The sequence below is a fragment of the Erinaceus europaeus genome, chromosome 11 (assembly GCF_950295315.1).
Source record: "Erinaceus europaeus chromosome 11, mEriEur2.1, whole genome shotgun sequence".
Classification (NCBI taxonomy): domain Eukaryota; kingdom Metazoa; phylum Chordata; class Mammalia; order Eulipotyphla; family Erinaceidae; genus Erinaceus; species Erinaceus europaeus.
Window position 1 is genome coordinate 115,320,710 of NC_080172.1, and position 22,825 is coordinate 115,343,534.

At 54.8% G+C, this 22,825-nt stretch overlaps 1 protein-coding gene and 1 long non-coding RNA gene across 2 annotated transcripts in view; both read right to left on the bottom strand.

Moving 5' to 3' along the window:
* The window catches only part of EPHA2 (EPH receptor A2), a 34,612-nt gene extending 23,320 nt beyond the window's left edge, over nt 1-11,292 (bottom strand). The window contains exons 1-3 of the mRNA XM_007523713.3: nt 10,992-11,292; nt 5,555-5,622; nt 2,038-2,707 (exon numbers count right to left, since the gene is read on the bottom strand). Of these exons, the coding sequence (XP_007523775.1) occupies nt 2,038-2,707; nt 5,555-5,622; nt 10,992-11,076 (823 nt within the window). The 5' untranslated portion in view covers nt 11,077-11,292. The remainder of the gene's footprint in view (nt 1-2,037; nt 2,708-5,554; nt 5,623-10,991) is intronic.
* Nucleotides 1-22,825, bottom strand: part of LOC132541449 (uncharacterized) — a 226,473-nt gene that overhangs the window by 178,577 nt on the left and 25,071 nt on the right. The gene's annotated exons all lie outside the window — the stretch shown is intronic.

Sequence of the window (22,825 nt, forward strand, 5' to 3'; positions counted from 1 at the left end):
ATCCACAGCTAAACCACAAGTCTAAGGTCTCCAGACCGGATCATATTTTATCATGAGAAATCTCAGGCCAGAGATGAGGAAAGGTTTACCCAACGAGCACTCCAAAGCTCCATTTCTCAACACCTCACTTACCCCAACAAAGAAGTTCCGAGAGGGGTGGGGAGGTAAGGATATGGCTGGACTTGCAAAGGTTGCTCTCTATTTTACAACTGTCCTACCCAGATGTTTCTAGAAAAAAAAATCACCCGTTGGAAAAAGAAAAGTGGTCCTAGAGATTCCTGTTGTCACAGGCCCCAGCCCTGCGAGCTACAGCAAGCTGACTTATTTGCCCAGGCCCCTTTTCCAGAGTCTGGTTAAGTGGCGCTTTTCTGGGCCTGACGCAGTACCAGTAGCTGCACTAGTGACAGCTTTGGGGTCTTCAGCCCTAGGGAGGCAGACCCCTGTCCCCTCCCTCCTCCCTCAATATAGGCTTTTCCCAGAAGCTTCCTGGGTGATTCAAATATGGAGGCAGGGGATAGGAATCCTGGATCCAAGCCACTCACTGCCACGTACAGAAGAGGAACCTGGAGGCGGGGAGGAGATAGCCTAATGGTTATGGCAAAGAGACTCTCATGCCTGAGGCTCCAAAGTGCCAGGTTCAATCCCTTGCACCACTATAATTAACACACGTACGTACGTTCACACACACACACACACACACACACACACACACACACACACATGAGCCTGGGACCCAGGAGCTGAGCAGACTTACATACCGTCACAGAATGAGTTAACAGAAACGGAACTACCACCCGGGCCTGTGCGCTGAGATATATAGATACTCAAGCTCTCCTCATGGGATGAATTAAAATAACAACCACACACGAGAGTGCCATGTGTCAGACACTGAGCTAAGCACTTTACGAGTATTAAGTCATTTGCTTATCATAACCGCCCTCCAGGATGGGCCCAGCGACAATACCCATTGCCATTTTATAAACACGGGAGGTGAGGTGACCGGCAAGTCCCACGGCTGAAACTCACACTGAGATCAGACCGCACATTCCAGCCCTGGAGTCCTAACTCATCACCTCACTCTGTTTCTCAATTCATTCTCTCTCTCTCAAAATATTCTTTATTTACTTATTATTGCATAGAGACAGAAACTGAGAGGGGAGTGGGGAGACAGAGAGGGAGAGACAGTCACCTGCAGCCCTGCTTCACCACTCGAGAAGTTCTTCCCCTGCAGGTGGGGAGCAGGGGTCTTGAACCTGGGTCCTTTCGCACTGTAACGCTTCTCCAGGTGTATCACCACCTGGTCCCTGACTCATATTATCTCTTTCTCTTTTAATTTTTTTTAAAGATTTTATTTATTTATTAATAAGAAAGATAGGAGAGAGAGAAAGAACCAGACATCACTCTGGTACATGTGCTGCCGGGGAATGAACTCAGGACCTCATGCTTGAGAGTCCAGTGCCTTAGCCACTGTGCCACCTCCCGGACCACCCTCTTTTAATTTTTTTTTTAATTTTATTATCTTTATTTATTGGATAGACAGCCAGAAATTGAAAAGAAGAGAGAGCTAGAGAGGGAGAGACAGAGAGATACCTGCAGCCCTGCTTCACCATTCACAAAGCTTTTCCCCTGGGGGTGGGGACCATAGGCTCAAACCTTTTGTCCTGTAACATGTGCTCTCAGCCAGGCATGTCATCACCTGCCCCCACTCCCCCCCCCCCCCTTTAACCAAAGCACAGCTCAGCTCTGGCTTCTGATGGTGGACGGGATTGAATCAGGGATCTGGGAGCCTCAGGCATGAGAGTCTTTTTGCAAAACCATTATGCTACCTCCCCACCCTGCACTCATTCCCCATGAGTGAGTGAGTGAGTGAGTGAGCGAATGAGCCCAATCCCACACTCAGGAAGGCCCTGGAACTTCCACTGCGAGACAGACAGAGCCAAGCTACCTGAGCCCTGATGTCAGGGCCCCAGGACCGAGAGTAGAGCCCCAAAGGCAGCCCTGCACCCCGACACTGTCTCCCTGGCGCCCGTCACTCACCCTGGCAGGCGTCCTCCACCTTCTCGTAGCCTGCCTGGCAGAAGCACTGACCGATGGGCACCAACCACTCGCCGTCCACCGCACAGTGCATGCGGGGCTCCTCACCCCCAGGCGGCACCACGGCGTGGTCCACGCACAAGCCGGCCACGGTGGCCAGGGAGGGCGCGTCGGAGCCCGCGATGGTCTCGGGGAAGCGGGCCAGGCCCTGCAGCAGCTCGGGGCACTTCTTGTAGTAGACGCGCACAGACAGCAGCGCCACGCAGGCCCCGATGTCCTGGAAGGCCAGGTAGAAGCCCTTGCGGCTGAGGGGCCCCACCGAGCGCTCCTCCACATTCAGCTTCACGTTGCGCGCCTCGAAGTCGCTGCTGACCGTGATCTCGTCGGGCGCGATGGTGTCGATCTTGCTGAACTGGCGCTTCTGGAAGTTGGTCCCGTAGTCCACATCCGACTCGGCGTAGTAGAGGTTGAAGGTCTCCTTGCAGGAGCTGGCGCCGCCGGGGAAGCTGTTGCAGTCGCGCACGGTGAACTTGAGCTCGATGAAGATGCGCTCGGCCTCGCCGCGGTACACCCAGTTGGTGCGCAGCCAGTTGTCCTGGTCGCCCGCCACCACGTTGCACACGGAGTACATGTAGATGGGCGCGTCGTCCATGATGTTCTGCAACAGGTCCCACTGCGCAGAGACCACGGGTTAGCCGAGAGCGGAGACGGGGGCCCTGACCCCAGGCCCGGCTGCCAGAGCCGGGGCATCGGGAAGCGGGGGGGGGGGGGGGGGGGTCCTAGCTCTGTTCACTCCCGTCACCTTCACACACTCGAAGGGGTTAAATAGGGGCTCCTGCTGTTTCCGACCCTCATGCGGGGGGGGGGGGGGGGGGGGGGTGTCAGAATTTCTCGCTTTTTTAAAAAAGTTTTTTTTTTTAATATTTATTTATTTATTCCCTTTTGTTGCCCTTGTTGTTTGATTGTTGTTATTATTGCTGTCAGTGTTGTTGGATAGGGCAGAGAGACATGGAGAGAGGAGGGGAAGACAGAGAGGGGGAGAGAAAGACAGACCCCTGCAGACCTGCTTCACCGCCTGTGAAGCGACTCCCATGCAGGTGGGGAGCCGGGGGCTTGAACCGGGATCTTTATGCCGGTCCTTGTACTTTGCTCCACCAGTGCTTAACCCACTGCGCTACCGACTCCCATGGTGTCAGATTTCTATAATGAGCTGTGAGCTCCGTGTGACCTCACTAAAGTCTGTGGACTTCATGTGTATGGCCCAGGTTCAAGACCCCTGCACACCACACAGGAGTACTGTGACAGTAGATGGTTGAGTGTTTAAGTTGTCTTCCCCTTACTCTCTCTCTCTGTCTAAAAAAAAACCTCAGTCCTGGGGTGGGACTAGGTGGTGGCACACCAGCTGAGAGCACACATCACCAAGTGCAAGGACCTGAGTTCAAGCCCCTTGTCTGCAGCTGTGGACAGAATGCTTCACAACTGGTGAGGCTCTGTCCATGTAACTCCCCGCACCTCTCAATTTCTGTCTTGTCAAAATAAAATTGAAAAGTCAGTCCTGAGCACTGAAGCCCAGTGACCAAAAAAAAAGAGAGAGAGAGAAAGAGAGACTCTGAATTTCAAGATCCCAATCTGTAAGTGGAGGCAAGATCTAGATCCACCTCAGAAGACAAAGGACAACAGGAAGTCAAAACACTACTCAAGCAAACAACTTCCTTGCCTGAAGCTCTGAACTCCCAGGTTCAGTCCCCAGCACCTCCATAAGCCAGAGCTAAGCCATGTTCTGAAGGGAAAACAAAAATCTGAAAATTGCCTGGTGCGGATAAGTCACGCAAGGCAGTCCGTATCATCATCATCATTACTGTGGTGGTGGTTGTTACTCACCATAGGTGCCTGTGTGCAGAGACGCGTGTGTGGCAGAGGGAGGCACTATGTCTAAAACAACAGATGTTTCCCATGCAAAGCAACACATGGGCTTTCCTCCTCTGAACACTGTTTAGCCTCCTCTGGGAAGACTGCCTAGATTCCACCACGTGACACCTCTGGACACCCATAGTGCCCACATCCAGTTAGTCACATCACCTATGCAGGATGACACTCACACTCCAGCTGGATTCTGAGCACCTCTGTCTTAAGAGTTCATTTCTGAATTCCCAGGGACTACCCAGAATGGGATAGGTGCTCAGGGAAGGAACTGTAGAATGACTGAGAAAACCTGAAGAAGACCGAGAGACTAAGGAACGAGGTTTGGGCGGCACCCGTGTGACATTATCCAAGGCAGTAAATGTACCTGGGCCTCAGTTTCCAACTCTGAAATGACCTATATTCCCTTCCTGCTGGGTGTTCTCGGACCGTGAAAGTCTATTCAGTTACACCCCAGGCCTCCTTGGAGCTAAGGCAAGAGGACAGGTCTCTCTCACAAATACATAAACTATACTGGGGGGGTGGGGGGCAGGCAATGACATGCCTAGTAAAGCGCACACATCACAGTGTGCAGGGACCCAGGTTCAAGTCCCTGGTCCCCACCTGCAGGGGGAAAACTTCACTAGTGCAGGTGTCTCTCTATCTTGCTCCCTCTATCTCCCCCCCCTTCCTTCAAAATTTCTGTCTCTATCCAATAATAAACAAATTTTTTAATTGTATTTATTTATTGGATAGAGACAGCCAGAAATCAAGAGGGAAAGGGGTGATAGAGAGGGAAAGAGACAGAGAGATACCTGCAGCCCTGCTTCACGACTCATAAAGCTTCCCCCCTGCAGGTGGGGACCGGGGGCTCAAACCCAGGTCCTTGTACACTGTCATACATGGGCCTAACCAAGTGCACCACCACCCAGCCCCAATAAATAAATTTTTTTTAAATGTGAGAAGAAGGAGGAGGAGGAGGAGGAGGAGGAGAAGGAGGAGAAGAAAGAGAAGAAGAAGAGGAAGAAGGAGAAGAAACTATCCTAAGAAGGATAGTTTCTAAACACACCCCTTCTGCCAGGTCAGGAGCCTAGAATAAACTCAACAAAGGCCCACTGTATAAATGGAGAAACTGAGGTCGAGAGAGATCTCGGATGCAAAGCCAGGGAGAGCATCTAGCATCTTCCCTAGGAGTCCTACTCACAGCTAAGCAGGACTGACTGAGGGGAAGAAACTAGAGGACAAAGCTCCCCAAACTAACTCAGGCCCAGCAGGAAGGGGAAGCATAGCTCAGGGAGCAGCAGAGGGGCTCCACAGGAAGGAACTTGATTTGTTTCCTGGGTTTGTGGGGACCTGGAAGCCACTATTCCTATCTCTCCTTCACCCTCTCACGTCCTGGGTGGGGACCTCCAAGACAGGAAGAGCCTTTTACACTCTGGCCTCCTAGAGGACAGAGGAGGGAGTCCTCTGGGACAGACATCTAAGGACCTTGTCCAGCTGCTTCCCAGCTCCTGACACTCCTCAGCCCCCTTCTCTGCCTTCCAACCCTCCAACCTCTGCAGGACTGAGCTGAGTGACGGACTCCCCAGCCCCAGGCGCCCGCCAGCCCATGTAACCTTACCCCTTTGCCGTACGGGCTCGTGAGCCAGCCGAGTTCTCCTTTAGCTGCAGCGAAGTCCAACAGCACAACTGGAAGAGATGGTAGAGGCAGTCAGGTGAGCCTGGGGGCAAGTCCAGGGGTTCAGGCCACAGGAGAAAAAGTGAAAGCCCCCCTCTCCCGACTAAACAAACTAACAAACAACCTGATGGCTTCCTTAGGCCTCAGAGACCCTACTCTACAAGGACCCACCCCTCCACAAATACGGTAACAAAGGTCTAAAGGGAAAGAAAAAAAAAATGGTAGGGGTTCAAGCCCCCATTCCCTACCTGGGGGTAGGGGTGGGGAGGGAAACTTTATCAGCAGTGAAGCAGGGGTGCAGGTGTTTCTATCTCTCTCCCTCTCAGCCTCCCCCCTCCCCTCATAATCTCTTTGTCCTATCAAATAAAGAAAGAAGAAAATTGGCGGTTGAGGGAGTCAAGCGGTGGCACAGCGGGTTAAGCACACATGGCGCAAAGCGCAAGGACCGGCATAAGGATCCCAGTTCGAGCCCCCAGCTCCCCACCTGCAGGGGAGTCGCTTCCCAGGCGGTGAAGCAGGTCTGCAGGTGTCTGTCTTTCTCTCCCCCTCTCTGTCTTCCCCTCCTCTCTCCATTTCTCTCTGTCCTGTCCAACAACAATGACAGCAATGACAAACAACAATGGTAAACAACAAGGGCAACAAAAGGGAATAAATAAATAAAATAAATATAAAGAAGAAAGAAAATTGGCAGTCGAGGGAGGGGAGGGAGAAAAAACTGGCAGGTCAGGCAGAAGAGCAGCACAGTGTCAGTGCAAAAAGATTTCAGTGCCTGAGGCTCCAAGGTCCCAGATTCAATCCATGACACCATCATTAGGTCAGAGCTGAGCAGTGCTCTGGCTGAAAAGAGAAAGAATGGCAGATTGGGGTGAAGCCAGTCCTCCAGGTCAGTCCCAGCTGAGCAAAGCAGGATACAGGCCAGCCCAGCAGGGGAACAGCAGCTGGGGTAGTTCTGTTAAGTGATACCACACTGCCCTGTCTGCCTCCTGGAATGAGGCCCTCAACAGAACTTCAATGCACCTGGGTATAAGGGGGCACCATGTCTGCTGCTGCCTCCTCAGCCCCAACATGAAGCCCCCAGCCCCAACCAGATCACATATATGCAGCACACACACGTGTGTGCATGTGTGTCTCATGATACACCAAGAAGAGAGCTGTGAACAGGTGGGGAGAGCTCCAGGGAGGGGAGGAGGAAGCAGCAGGGGGTGTCTGGAAAGTGATCTTCTCACCACAAAAGCCACTGGGCCCACGGGATAAAACCCCCAACCCACAGGGGCTTCTAGCAGGGGCCCAAAGACACACACAGCTGGTCAGGTCACCCCCCCCCCATGGGAAAGTCACTCCCACTACCTCTGTCCTTTACACCTTGGCCCCTGGCCTGCAGAGGGGGGTGGGGATGGGTGGGGAGGCAAGCAGCTAGAGAATGGAAGCCTTTAGGGGGATTTTCTGGGCCCAGAGGGGCCAGGTGTCAGAATCCTGCTGCCCCCAGAGCAGATCTGGAGCTTGGGGAGGGACACCCCTGGCAGGGTCTGCCCTCGGCCCCTGCCACTGGCAGACACCCTCTCCCACCCCTCCAGCCTCAAGTTCTCTTGCCAGCTGCAACTGAGACCCAAGACCCTGAGTCCTGTCTCTCCTCCATTTCCACGCAAGGCCCATCAGGAATCTATCAATACTCCCCCCCACCCTCCCCACCCCCCAACCTGGAGGGCAAGGAGCCTGGGGAAACAAAGGCATAGTACTGCTACAAAGTCCTCTGGAGTAGAAGGCAAAGCCCAAAGGTGGAGGGGCATGGAACCAAACACCTGTTTTCCTTGGACCTTAGAGTGCTAGGAATACGGCCTCAAGAAGCAGCAGCATTCCTAGAGATCAGGGCCTGGAAGAGTGACTCGCAGGGTGGAACCACAGCCAGGAAGGGAACAGAGATGGTTCTCACACGGACATGGGGAGTGGGCTGGGTCATGGAGCCTAAGAGAAGTCACCTGGAAGGCCTTTCCTGGAGTGAGCACGGCCTGCTGGCCAGGACTGAAGTCCCCAGGCCTGGGAGTAGGGCACTGCCACCTGAGCACTGCCCTGGGCCAAATCTCTCTAGGAAGGGTCCAACAGTCCAGAGAGAGAAGAGGAAATCCGCTGGCCGTGGCCAAGGCTGCGGGGGCAGGGGAGGGTGACCGGGAGCGTGGGTCGGGGCAGGGATCTGTTAGAACATGCCCAAGGCCCATTCTTGGACCAAGCCCAAAGGCAAATGGAATATTCGGAAACCTCCAGGTTGCTGGCTCTGGTTAAGTGGGTAAGAAGGGCCACACACCTCGCCATTCTGACCCGGGGCACGCACACACACCTCAGGAGTAAGAAGCTGCAGACCCGCCCCTGAGGAAGGGGCCAGGGCTTAAGGCCCCAGGGCTCAAAAGGGTTAACCTGGCACATTCTACACACACACACCCCCTTCACCTCCCCTCTACTCTCCTTTTAGCCCCAGGCCTGCCTGGCTCCAAAGGTAGCACAGAGCTCATTCTGAGAAGAAAAGAAGCCTTCACACAGGAAGGATCCTCCCCAGGGGCTTCCAGCCATATCCCCCTCCCAGGGAAATTCCCTAAAACTGATCACTGGGAACAGATGCCCAGCCCAAATCTCTCCACCCTGCCGGGTGAGGCTCCTTCCCCTAAGCTCTGCCAGGGACTGAACTCCCTCCTGGAAAGGCCAGGGGTCTGGGAGCCCCTCACCTGCCCCCAGAGGGTTCCGTGGTGACTGAGCTGGGCAAGGCTAATCGCCCCCACCCCCTAACCCTTGGCCCCCACCATTCTGGAAAACCTCTGCTTCAAGCCCCCACAACTGTCCTTCTCCTGGGTCCTCTTGATTCACAGGTGGTGTCACCATTTGCTGTCCTCCCTAGTGTCACCTCCTTGCTCCTTCATCTCTTCCTTTTTAAAAAAACATTTATTTATTCCCTTTCGTTGCCCTTGTTGTTTTATTGTTGTCGCCGTTGTTGGATAGGACAGAGAGAAGTGGAGAGAGGAGGGGAAGACAGAGAGGGGGAGAGAAAGACAGACACCTGCAGACCTGCTTCACCGCCTGTGAAGTGACTCCCCTGCAGGTGGGGAGCCGGGGGCTCGAACCGGGATCCTTAAGGCTGGTCCTTGTGCTTTGTACCACCTGCGCTTAACCGGCTGTGCTACCGCCCGACTCCCCTCTTCGTCCTTCTTTATTTAACTTAGACTAGCTGGTTCCTGAAGGAAGAGAAGCCCAGGAGGTGACAGTGTGGACCCTCAAGCATGAGGTCCCAAGTTCAAACCCTGGCAAGGCGTATATCAGATTGATGCTGCGATTCCTTCCCTCCCTCTTTCTTGTTAATAATAATAATATATATGAAATAAAGGACATAGGAGAGAGGAGTGAAGGGGAAAAGGAACAGAGAGCAAATGGGACTTGTACAGAATGGAGAATCTGAGGGCTTTCCAGGCTTCCTGGGCACTCTCCCATCAGCCACCTCAAGTCAGCAAGCCCTACATCACTGCCCAGAAAATCCACCGTGAAACCGCAGTGCAGGGGCCCTAGGCTCCAGCAGCCCAAGAAGCCAGATGCTCAGATCGGACCCTCCCTGTGCAGAGTCCTTCCTGACAAGGGCCTGTGCCTCCCTCAGTTTCCCCCCATTGCAAAAAAGGCTGACTCAGCCATTGAGAACCTCACATTGGGGTGGGCAGAGTGTCTCCAGATACAGCCTGGTTCCTCTACCCACAGAGAGAGGGTAAAAAAGGGAGTAAGGGAGGGGCCGGCCCGCATTACGGGTGGAAGGGGCATGTGCATCCTGGTGTCTGTCAGAAGAATTTGCCATAGCCACGGTGAACCTCACAGAACACAGCCCACAGCTGCCAGCTCAGCCACCACCTCCCACCCCAACCCAGGCCACAGGCACCCCTGGCCTGGAGACACATTCTCAGGGACTCTAGGACCCTGGCAGAAAATGGTCCCCCACCTCAGGACACCCCCCCATCCTCAACCCACGTGGGGGCCAGGTGAGGGGGGCCAGGCATCCCAGATGGGGGAGCTTTCAGGCTGAGTGTAACTGTGCCTGTCAGCTCCCTGCCTGTAGTGTCAGCCCTGCTGAATCCCCCTCTCCCCCTCCACGGCTCTGAGAAAGGCCTGTACTGATTCCAGCTGTCTCTCTCCCCACCACAGTCCCCCAGGAAGGGGGAGGACCAGAAGCTAGGGGGCCGGGAGAAGGGGCAAGAGTGGGGAGGGGGTCACTCGGTCCTCCTGCAAGCGGGGTACCTAGAATTGGAGAATCTGATCCCACCACCCTCCACTCCCAGCTCCAGCTCAGGCCTGTTTTCCGCCCCACTTTCATCAGCAAAACTTCGGGAGAAGGAAAAAAAAAAAAAAAGAAGCCAAGAGGCTTCGCCGAGCCGGAGTTTCCTGCACTTCCCGGACCCGGGCAGGCAGGGAGAACTTGTTCTCTCCGGGAGGTTGGGTCCGACCTGGGCGCCGTGCACCCCAAGGTCCTCGGTCAAGGGCGGGTGCCCCAACCCGAGTCCCGGGACCGTGTCCGCGAGCTCACACCCGCGCTGACCAGTGCGGAGCCCGCGGCCCCGGGGCGGGGGTGGGTGATTCAGCCCTCACCCCCCACCCCCAGGTGCCCGGACTCGCTGCTGACTGCGGGGTGGCCGCGGCCCCACCTGCCGCGTTGCCCGGGTCTGAGTCACCCCCTTTGCTCAGAACGCTAACCCTTGGCACTTCCTGCCCGCACTCGCGGCCTGGAACTTGTGCCCCCACCTGGGGGCTGCGGGGCGGGAAGGGGGCAAGACCGGCGCGGGCGGGAGGGTCTGGATCGCGCCCCCCCCTCCCCAGAACGCTGCTCTGGGGCAGGAAGCAACAGGGGGGAGGCGGAGAAAAAGAAAGTCTCAGGGAACAGGGACTTTCGTGGGACTCCCGCTGGCTGGAGAGACACCCCCAAAAAAAAAAAAGTGAAGCAAAGAAAAGGAAGAGAAGGGGGGGCGTCTAGAAATGTCTCTCCCGCTGAAGTCGGACCAGGGGGCTAAGCGACGTCGGCCGCGAAGCAGCAGGAGCTGCAGGAAGCCGCCCCCACCCACACCCCCTTCTCCTCCCTCCTGCGACTGACCCCCGCTGGGACCCCCGCCCCAAGTCGCCTCTGTGTGCAGCCGCGTGGCGAGCGCCGCGTCCCTTTCTCCCGGCCTGGGAGCCCCCCGCGTCCCGGGCGCAGCCCCCGCCCCGGCCGCCCGAGCGCATGGAAGCCCCGGCCCGGGGGTCCCAGCCGGGTCCCCGCCGAGCAGCCCGCGCGCCCTGGCGACCCCGCAGCGCCGGTCCCGGGGAGACGCAGCGTGCAGCCCGGCCCGGAGCAGGGCAGCGCGGGGGCCCGGGGCCTGGTGCTCACCTTCCTTGCCCTGCGCCGCGGTGCGGGCGGCCAGCACGCAGCCCCACAGCAGGGCGAGGCAAGCGCGGGGTCCCCGCAGCTCCATGGCGCGCTCCGAGCGAGCAGATCCTCCGCCGATGCTCCGCAGCCCGGCTCCCGCTGCCCGGCTCCCTCACGCCCGGCTCCCGCTGCCCGGCTCCCGCTGCCCGGCTCCCGCTGCCCGGCTCCCGCTGCCCGGCTCCCGCACGCCCGCCGGCCTGGGTGAGAGCCTCCCGCCCGCAGCGCGCACACAACTCGCGCCCCTCCTGCCCGCGTCCTTAATGGAAGTTGGGTGAGAACCCGCTCCTGTTCATTCATGCCCGCGTGACGTCACGAGGCCCCGCCCCCAGGAATGTCTTTAAAGGGACCGGCTCACCCGCAGGAAAGGAAAGGGAAGTCCCGGGGACCCGGGTTTGCGCCCCACCCCCCAACCCCCGCAACCTCCTCCCAAACCCCAGTGGCCACAAGGCTACTGATTCGCCAACACCAACACCACCCCTGCGTGGGCATCCGCCGCCCGCCCGGACTTGGCGGTGGAGATGCACTGAGCCCTCTCCACTGTCACTTTGCCCTCCGGGAGCGACTCCAGGCGGCCCGAGGTCCTGGAGGGAGAAGGGCAGGAGTCCAGGCAGCCTCCTTAGCAGCGGGCCCTGAATTCCCTTCCTCCTGCCACCTCTGAAGGGGACAAGAAAGGTGGTGGTGCTCTGTTGGAATTGGGGTGTTGGGGTGGGATGTTCCTAAGGTTCTCAGACTTCCTAGCCAGCTCCGGGGGCAGGAGCGGCCACCTTAAGGAAGGAGACACGTTCTCTCGGTTGATGCTCAGCTGGGAGGTGGGTGTCTTCTCCCAGTGTTACAGAAGCACAGAGACCCCAGCAGCTTTAAGCAGCCTGTCTGGAGGTTGTGGCGTTTGAGGGTCACAGAAGTGGGATTTGAATCTGGGCAGTTTCTGCTTTAACCATAGCTGCATGGTGGGCAAAGGGGCTGCACAGAGCATCCCAGGCAAAATTATTTGGCATTGGGTGTTTGTTTGAAGATTTAGTTATTTATTAACAGAGAGGACAAGAGCGTCACTTTGGCATATGCAATGCTGGGCCCTCATTCTTTCTGGCCAACACTCTGGCTACTGGTCCCCTTCACCTTCTGGCCTGCTCACTTGACCTGTTTTAACACTTTTGAGGACACCGACTCCCTACCTGCCCCTTCAGGGACCTCTCCCTGTAGTTCCCTCAGCTACAGTGCCCCACCTTACATAAGCCACTGGTAGCAGTGAAACAAGTAGGCAGTGTCCTCTTGCCCACCTGCCCCGACCATCCATGGTGGCCTATTGCCCAATCACCACTTGGCCAGACCAGCAGAAATGGCCAGGACAGGCCAAAGTCCCTGCAGGGCTGGCCTCTGCTGCCGGCTCTCTCTCTCTCTCTCTCTCTCTCTCTTACCCCATCTGCTCCTTCCTCCCCCCCCCACCTCCATCGTGCTGGGGGTACTGTGGCGCTCAGGTCCTCCCTGCCAGATGTGGACCTCTTGCCTCTCAGGCTTGGCGCCGGCCCTTGGGAAGTGGGTTTGGGGGGAGAGGGGGTTAATTACAGGTGTTGGGGAAGGCTAATTAAAGCCTTGGACAGGGATGATGGGAGGAGAGCTTTGGTCTTCTGAGAGTGTGAGTGTGTAAGAGTTCAAGGGAGTGCATATGTGTGTGGACATGTTGGTGTGTGTGTGTGTGTGTGTGTGTGTGTGTGTGTGTGTGGTGCAGGAATGCAGGGAGCTCGAAGTTTGGGTTTGAGTGTGTGCATTACCGGTGGCTGTGTGTGTGTGTCTGTGTGTCTGTGTGTGAGTGTGAGTGTGTGTGTGTGAGTGTGTGTGTGTGAGTCTGTGTGTGTGTGAGTGTGTGTGTGTGTGTGTGTGAGTCTGTGTGTGTGAGTGTGTGTGTGTGTGTTATGTGAGTCTGTGTGTGTGTGAGTGTGTGTGTGTGAGTCTGTGTGTGAGTCTGTGTGTGTGAGTGTGTGTGTGTGAGTGTGTGTGTGTGAGTGTGTGTGTGAGTGTGTGTGTGTGAGTGTGTGTGTGAGTGTGTGTGTGTGAGTGTGTGTGAGTCTGTGTGAGTGTGTGAGTGTGTGTGTATGAGTCTGTGTGTGTGTGTGTGTGTGTGTGTGTGTGTGTGTGTGTGTGTTGCAGGAATGCAGGGAGCTAGAGGTTTGGGTTTGAGTATGTGCATTACCGGTGGCTGTGTGTGTGTGTGTGTGTGTGTGTGTGTGTGTGTGTGAGTGTGTGAGTGTGTGTGAGTGTGTGTGAGTGTGTGTGTGAGTGTGTGTGTGTGAGTGTGTGTGTGTGTGTGTGTGTGTGAGTCTGTGTGTGTGTGTGTGTGTCTGTGTGTAGGCTGTGGACTTTTGGACATGGGCAGGCATGGAGATGTACACAGAGAGCCCCAGATGGCACATGGAGTGTGTACGGAGCACCTGGTAAGAACCAGCGCTCTGCACGCCGGGTGGGCCCTTCTGTGTAAGACCGTATGTATCGTTTGTAAGGTTGTGCCTGTATACGTGTGTTCCAGGCCGTTCACAGGTGGGTGTGTCATTAGAAGAGGATACACAGGAGGGGTGTGTGAGGGGTGTGTGGAGGGTGTTTTTATCTAGGAATCAGATAGTGTGTGACCTGGGAGATGGCTCAGTGAATAAAGCCTTGGACTCTCAAGCTGAGGTCCTGAGTTCTGTCTCCAGCATTGCATGTGCCAGAGTGATGCTCTGGTTGTCTCTCTCCTCCTCTTCTTTCTGATAAATAAGTAAACATGTAAAAAGTGAGAGATGGTAGGTAGTCAGCAAACTTGTGCATGTGTTGTGTGGCCCGTGAGAGGGTGGACACTCAAGTCAGAGGACATGCAGGCCCTGCCAGCCAAGGGCTATGGGATCTGTTGTAGACTGAGAGCAGCCTGCGGGGCGTCTGTGGCAGGTGACAGGAGCAGAGATCTGGAGCAAGGGGTGGAGTGTGAGTGGCTGGAGCAGCTCACTGACCTACAGCCACTCAGCAGGTAACACGCCCTCCCCTCTCTCCCTGTCCTGATGCGAAGTCTCTACCACTCTGGGGGACTGAATGTTGAGGAAAGTTCTCTAGTGAGTGAGTCTTCTGCAGCTGCAAGTAAGGAGGTATTTATAGTGACATAATAAGCCCTAATGGAGATGGAATTACCCCATAAAGGCCCCAAAGTGCCCTCTGGGCTTGAGTGCCACAGCAGCACGGCTTCTGGCACAAGCAGGTGGAGCCTGAGCATGTCTGTGATTGCCAAGGTCTCCCCTGCTAGCCCCTGCCCCAGCTACCAGCCTGTTCTGTGCCCACCTCTGCAAGGGCTTGGCCAGGAGCTAACAGACAGAAAGAGACAATTTGCAGTATTCCCTCTGGCTAACTTTTACTCTGTGCCTGCAAGTCTCAGAGAAAAAGCATAAAAGCACTTGTATATTGTTTGCCAGTGGGTAGATAGCATAATGGTTATGCAAAGAGATTTTCATGCCTGAGGTCCCAGAGTCCCAGGTTCAATCCTCTGCACTACCATAAGCCAAAGTTGAGTAGTGCTCTGGTTAAAAAAGAAAAAAAGCTTACCATGCCCCAAGTCCAGTTACAGGCACTTTAAACAGTGCGCCTTGATGTTTGTTTGCTTGCCTTTACCAGCTGTAGCTAATGGTTGGTGCTAAGGATTGAACCTGGGACTTTGAAACATGAAAGTCTTTTGCATAACCATTATGCTATTTCCCCTACCTTCAGGCCAGTCTTTCACCCTCAGCTGCCTTGTCTGCAACATGGGCACGACAGTTATGCCTTCCACCCTCAAGGCTGTTGAGGGGATTAAATGAGATTATACATGTGAAACATTTAGCGCCCAGTCTGGCACACAGCAAGTGTGTATTAAATCTTGGCTGTCATTACCTTCAAAGTCAAAAGTCACTTCTGCGACTGTCACACCTAAAGCTAGCTGGTCTCAATGAGTGCACCCTGGAACAAACCTCAACTCTGTGTTATAATGGCTTTCCTGCAGTTTTCGAGGTAGTGGTGAGCTCTTGGAGAGGCCCAGTAATGTGTATTCCGTTTTGCCCTGCCCTGGGGCAGATATATGCGTGGGGGTTCAAAAGGACACACTCCTCAATTGTAGCTACAAAGTGAGTGTCCAAATTCAGTTTCTCAGGTGAATGGTGTGTGTGTGTGTGTGTGTGTGTGTGTGTGTGTGTGTGTGTGTGTGTGTGTGTCTGGGGGGCGGTAATTTACCTGCGGGGTTCCCTTACACACATACCTCCATTGAAGAGGTTGGATTTCATTCGGGGTAGGGACTTAAAAGGTAGACAGCCACCCCTCCCCAATTTTAGGAAGGGGGAGTGTGGGAGGAAGCCTCCCATAATTGTGGGGCTTCCCCCACCCCCGGTGTTGAGCTAGAGGCTGTGCCGCCTCCTTTGGGACTTGCTTAAGCTTCCTGGGACCCTTTGAAGTGGGTTCCTGGGCAAATCTTGCCCGCCGGGCCTGGATACAAGGGCTGGATACACGCGGCGGCGGGAGGAGCCCCCGGGAGGGCGGGCCCCCAACTTCCGCCTTCGCAGCAGGGGCTCACCGCCACGCGGGCCTCCCCCCCACCCGCTGCACCCCCGCTGCACCCCCGTCGCGCCTGGGGTCCCAGCCCCCTTCGGTCCCGGCTGGTTGCGTCCTCGTGCTGAAGTCTAAGAGCCAGGCCCAGAGCTAGGAGCTTTGTGGCTCATTGCAGCGACAGAGAGGAGCTCAGGCCCTCGCTTAGGGTTAGACACCTGCAGGGGCCGCCCAGGAGGTGGTGCGGACTTCCAGCATACCTCATGCTCACTCTAGGGTGCTCCCTCTCTCTCTCCCTCCTTCCCATGAAATACCACACACATTTGAAAAGAGAGCAGCCCAAGATGGGGTGCAGTGAATAAAGCATTGAACTTTCTCTTTTTTTATTGTACTTATGTATTTTCCCTTTTGTTGCCCTTGTTGTCTTTTTATTGTTGTGGTTATTATTGTTGTGGTTATTGATGTCGTCGTTGTTGGATAGGACAGAGAGAAATGGAGAGAAGAGGGGAAGACAGAGAGGGGGAGAGAAAGACAGACTCCTGCAGACCTGCTTCACCGCCTATGAAGCGACTCCCCTGAAGGTGGGGAGTGGGGGGCTCGAACCGGGATCCTTGCACCGGTCCTTGCACTTTGCGCCATGTGCGCTTAACCTGCTGTGCTACCGCCCGGACTCCCAGCATTGAACTTTCAAGCATGGGTTCAATCCCCAGCATCACACATGCCAGAGTAATTCTCTGGATGGAGGGACAGATAGACCAGACACACACACACACACACACACACACACACACACACACACATAATATACAGAGAGAGACCTCATAGATAAATAAATCTGAGGACTGGCAGAATTGCTTGCTGGATCATATGCTGCTTTGCCATGTGCACAACCCAGGTTCCAGGCTGGTCCTCACAGCATTGGTGGGGGGGGGGGGGCTCTGTTGCTGTGGTATATCCATCTATCAATCTATCTGAAATAGATAAATAAGTAAGAAAGGAACCTGAAAGGACAGAAGTATCATCTCCAAAGCCCTTGCTCTAAACAGACTCTGCAGCAAACACTTCGCATCAAGATGGGATCTCTGGAGATAATGTCCAACCCCTGTGTTTTAGGAGGGGAGGAACCTGAATCCAGAGGAAGACTGAGAACTAGCTGGAAGTCATGGGGTTGAGCTCTTGAGAAGACAGGAAGCCCGGCCCTGAGTCTAGCTGAGTCCTCGCACCTCCTCAGCAAATGACACCCTCAGCCTCACTGCAGCACCCACAGGTGTGAACTGCTGGGCAGGTGCCCGGTCTTCCATCTTCGGAATACAAAATCAGGGTGGCCCGGCCTCAGGGCTCTTACGCTTACTATTTCTCCCCTGCCTGGCTCACTTTCACCCCACTCACCTGGCCACCCCTGCCCCTTCCCTCAGGCTCTGGGATTTATTTCAGATCCTTGCTTTAAATCACCTGACTGGTTTATTCAAAACAGTGACTCTCACCGCTCCCCAGCTCCCTCCCTTGCTTGATTTACAGCAAAAGCCTTCACGCCCAGCTGCCACATATCACTGCTTCTGTGCCTGTGGTCTGTCTCCCTGTCCCCTTTGCAAGCAAATGCCGAGAGAGGGCTAGGGGACCACCTGCCTTCCCAGGCAGCACCTCCCGCCCCCAACAGTCTGCCTGCCCTGCTGCCACATAGCATGAACAGTGAGTGGCCTTCTGGCCGTGGTGAAGACACCCACACCCTGTGATCCGGGCGGGCGGCTACCTCTCTCTCTCCCACTCACTTTTCTCATTAGTGTAAGGGGGTGGGGGTGACAGTGACTCCTCCTCTGGTAGAGGTGTGAAGATGACACAGGTTACCATCTGCTAAATGCAGAGCTGGGTGTCACACCCGGAAACAGGAAACAGGATGAATTCCATAAATTCCAGAGACTACAGGGATGCGACTACCAGGGGATTCCCACTGTGGGGGCAACTGGTGCCCACCCTTAGTGCCCCCCCACCCCCAGTGATCTGACTTGGACTCAGGATCCTCCACTCAGGATCAGCCTCACCTGCCGGGCACTTTTCCTATGTTAGTGGGTCACCACAGCAGCCCCTGCGAGTGGCATGTTACCCACTTCACAGACAAGGCAACTGAGGTTTAGAGAGAGTGTGTGTCCCACACTCCCAGAGGAATAAAGAATAGCAAAGCTTCCAAGGAAGGGGATGGAAATGCAGAACTCTGGTGGTGGGAACTGTGTGGAATTGTAGCCCTGTTATCCAACAGACTTGTTGTTCATAATTAACCCTATAAAAAATTAAAGAGAGAGAGAGAGAGAGAGAGAGAGAGCGCATGTCCTGTTCAAAGTCACATGAGAAAAGACAAAGCCAGGATCCTGGTCAGAACCCAGAAATCACTCCTGTCTGTCCCCCACGCGGGGCTTCTCCCTCCACTGTGTTCCGAGGTCTTCACCTCAAAACCAGGGTCCCCAGAGGCTGGGTGGTGGTGGCTGACCCAGCAGAGCATGTTACCATGAATGAGGACCTGGGTTCAAACCCCCCAGTCCCCATCCACAAGAGGGAAGCTATGGGGGCAGAGGAGCAGTGCTACAGGTGTCTCTCCTCTCTATCTCTGTCTCTCACCTTTTATAAAAAAAAAAAAAAAAAAGAGGCTGCTGTGAACAGTGGAGTTGGGCAGGTACCAAGCCTCAGCGATAAGCCTGGTGGAAAACAAAACAAAACAAAACAAAACAAAAAACAGTGTCTTCAAGTGGATTAGGTGATGAACTCAGAGACATGGATGACAAGTGGTGGCTTTCCACTGTCACTTTTCACTGGGACCAGAGATGAAGAATATCACCTCCCAGCACTCTGTTTTCTCTCCAGTCAATTGGGGATAAAAATAATACAATACCCACCTTGTGGGGGAGCCGTGAAAGTGTGAACAACTGCTGGCACTGCGCCTGGCACATGGCAAGTTCTCCGTAAATGTCGGCTATGATTATTTTTACCACTGGCACCATATTTGGGGGCCTGAGATGGCACAGCACCTGCCAGGTGCCACCCGCTCTCCTGAGCCCTGATGGGCTGGCAGCCTGCCTGATGGAGGCGCAGAAGGGAAGGGGAGAAAGGTCGGAAGCTACAGTTTGCTCACTGACCCCAGCGCCTTCCCCTGGCTGACAGCTCTGACAGCACAATGCTCCATTCAGTAGGGGCCCTGCCCCACACTCCTGGAAGTGCTTTGCCCTTGGATAAACCTAGCCAACTGGAGGGAGAGAACTAGGAAGGCCCCCACACAGCCCCTAGCCCCATGCCATCACCAGACCTGTGCCCTCCCATGTCCACACACACTGGGAAGTGCTGTGAACAGCCAGGGCCCTAACTGTGCAGGGCATTTGCAAACAGACACACAGGTCTGGGGAGCTCTGTAGGGACCATCTTGGGACAGGATGGGTCTCCTACCCTGCCCCCTGTCTCCCTCCATCTGTCTATCCATCTTCATCAATCAGTCCCAGCAGGGCCCTGAAGTCCCGTGTTCCCAGCCTCCCCCTTCACCCTCACAAATCTACCCAAGAGTCCATCTGTCTGTAGCCAGCCTATCAGTGAGAGATCCATCCTCACCCCATCCTAGGCACCGTCATGCCAGAGTTTCCCAGCCGGACCCCAGCCCCTCTCTCAGCAGGATCTCTCATCACTCGTTCACCACCCTCCCCAGTCAACCCCCAGCCCCTCTTCTGTGGCCTTCATCTGTCAATCTGTCTGTCCATCCATCTCCCCTCACTTCCTTCCTTCCCCCATGGGTCTAGCCCCTCTCAACCCTCTCTGGATCCCATCCATCACTCTCCAGACAGCCCTGCCTAGCCAGGTAGTCATCTCCTGGAAGCTCCTGGCTGTCTGTCTGTCCATCAGGCCATCCATCCATCTGTCTGCTAGGCCATCCATCATGCCACGGGCCACTTGTCCATACTTGTGCTATTACACAAAGTTCCTGGTTTGCCACCCCCCCCCACCCCCGTGGGGATGGACACACGCAGGGTCCTCTGAGAACCTGTGACCCGTGGCCTGTGCTGTGCCAAGGATGACAATGCTGGCGACTGGGCACTGCCCTGCTTAGAGGAGCTTGGCGTGGTGGTGAGATTGGGGGTGGAGGTAGGAGCGGTGGAGTCTCTGTGTGTTCTCTGCACTGTGGCTTCCATTTTTCACCACGTTTATCCATGACCCCTTCAAAATTAACTACATAATTAAAAGGGAAAAAAAAAACCCTTTTTAGGGCAGGGGGAGGTCGATAGTATAATAGTTATGCAAAGAGATTCTCATGCCCAAGGCTCTGAAGTGCCAGGTTCAATCCCCAGCACCACCCAAAGCCAGAGCTAATCGGTGCTCTGGTAAAAAAAAAAAAAAAAAAAAAATCTTCTCAAAGCAGACTGAGCTCTTATCTCCTGTTTCCCCTTGATGGAACTACCAATGGTCCCAGGTCTGGAAGTAGCCCGAGGCTACTGGGCCCCCAGTCCCAAAGGGGCTGGCTCACCTCTCCAGATACTGAGAAACAAAGTCAAGGAGAGGCAGAGACACGCAGAGTCGGGGAAGGGCAAACCGCTGGACTGTTGAGAGAAGCTGGAAGGATCCGGGGCCACGTGGAGCGAGAGCCGGGAGAAGGAGCCCCGGAGGGACCGGGCCGGGGGCGGGTTAGGAGCGCTCCACCTGCCAGCGAGCAAGGAGCAGTGGGGGTGCGGGGAAGGTGGGTGCGGGGGCCCCTTGTGCAAAGAGCCATGTGAAGGCACGGGGGACCCGAGGCTTAGCGAGTGGCCAGAACGCCCCCAGCCCCCCACCTCCGCCCCCCAGTCCTCGTCTGGCACCCCGACCCTCCCCGGCTTCCGGCCCCGCAGGTGCTGCCTTTGAGGGTCGCAGCGTGCGGTTTACAGCCCTTCCCCGCGGCGAGGACCCGCCCCTGCGCCGAGTAAAAGGAGGTCGGGTCTGGGGGCCCGAGGGGGGCGGCCCCGGTCTCCATGGAAACAGGGGTCATGGGGGGGCAGCGACTGGGGAGTCCCCGGGCCCGAAGGGGGTGCTCAGGGGCTGCACTTTGCCTGCGGTTTGCTGCTTCCCTGAGCCCAGCACCCCGCCTTTGGAGCCGCCTCCTCCAGGAAGCCTCCCGCCAGCCAGAAGTCTTAGCTACTCCGGCCTGGCCTGGCCACCCACTGACAGCTAGTCTCCAGGAGCTGAGGCTGCCTGGCAGTCTGCTCTCTAACCCTCACAGACAGACAGAACACCGCTTCCGCCCTCCTGTCGGCCTCAGTTTCCCCACCTGTGCAAAAGGAGAAGGGGCTTCTGCGGCTTACCAACTGACCAGAGGCCTGAACTAGACTACAGATTGGTCTTGTTTGGGTGGGAAAAAAAAAAAAATCACAACTTGGTATGTACTTCTTGGAAGACTATTCCGTTACTGTTACTGCTACTGCGAGAGTACTAGTGCCAGTACCACTGCCACCGCCACTGCCACTGTTGTCAGCTCTGGCTTATGGTGGTGCCGGGAATTGATCCTGGCACCTCAGAGCCTCCAGCATAAAAGGTTTTGTTCATTGCCATTATGTTGTCTCCCCAGCCCTATCCTACAAATTTAAAAGGTGAGTTGGGTGGTCCAAAAGGAGGTGCAGTGGATAAAGCATCGGACTCTCAAGCATGAGATCCTGAGTTCAATCCCCAGCAGCACATGAACCAGAGTGATGCCTGGTTCTTTATCTCTCCCCTCCTGTCTTTCTCATTAGTAAATAAATAAAATATTTTTTAAAAACGTGAGTTGCCCCTTCAGGTGGAGCAGGGGGTGATTATACTTAGTAAAGTAAGTAAAACAGCTACCAGATGGCTTTGCTCATTTATGGAATCCAAAAGATTGAAACATATGCATTGGAAAAAGAAAGGAAGAAAAAAGAGAGGGGACGAGAAAAGAAGCATGACTTTGAAGGCCTGTGGTGAGCTAGCACAGGATGGCATTGGCCTGGTAACTGGGGCCACACCCCCCAGCACACGCACACGCACTCACACACACACACACACACACACACACACACACTCCTCTCCAATGGGTCTCTTCACTTATTTTTTAAAAAATATTTATTTATTCATTCCCTTTTGTTACCCTTGTTTTATTGTTGTAGTTATTATTGATGTTACTGTTGTTGGATAGGACAGAGAGAAATGGAGAGAGGAGGGGAAGACAGAGGGGGGAGAGAAAGACAGACACCTGCAGACCTGCTTCATCGCCTGGGAAGCGACTCCCCTCAGGTGGGGAGCGGGGGCTTGAACCGGGATCCTTATGCCGGCCCTTGCTTTGTGCCACCTGCGCTTAACCCACTGCGCTACCGTCCGACTGCCAAGTCTCTTCAGTTCTAACCTCAGAAGACTCTATGGACTTTTTTTTTTTTTTAAATCTATTTATTTGAGAGTCAGTCAGGTCTGCAGGTGTCTGTCCTCCTCTCTGTCTTCCCCTCTTCTTTCTACTTCTCTGTCCCATCTAACAACGACAACATCAATAACAACAATAATAGCTGCTACAATAATAAAAAACAACAACAAGGGCAACAAAAGGGAAAATAAATATTTTTTTAAATTTTAATTTTTAAAAAATCTATTTATGTATTGCTGAGAGACAGCCAGAAATTGAGAGAGAAGAGGGAGATAGAGAGGAAGGGAGAAGGGTAGGGGTGGATAGCATAATGGTTATGCAAAGAGACTCATACTTGAGGCTCCAAAGTCCCAGGTTCAATCCCCCACACCACCATCAGCCAGAGCTGAGCAGTGCTCTGGTAAGTAATAATAATTGTGAGGGTTAAAAACAGGTACAGGTGGGGGCTGAACAGTAACACAGCGGGTTAAGTGCACATGGCGCAAAGCACAAGGACCGGCCTAAGGATCAAGGATCCTGGTTCGAGCCCCCAGCTCCCCACCTGCAGGGGAGTCCCTTCACAGGTGGTGAAGCAGGTCTGCAGGTGTCTGTCTTTCTCTCCCCCTCTCTGTCTTCCCCTCCTCTCTCCATTTCTCTCTGTCCTATCCAACAACAAATGACATCAACAACAACAATAATAATAACCACAACAAGGCAACAACAACAAGGTCAGGAAAACAAAAGGGGGAAAAATAGCCTCCAGGAGCAGTGGATTCATGGTGCAGGCACTGAGCCCCAGCAATAACCCTGGAGGCAAAAAAAAAAATAGGTACAGATATAATCAAGGGAAAAATGGGTACAAGTATCATCAAGAAACTGCTAGCATAGTTCAGAGACCGACCCGGGTGGTGGTCAGGCA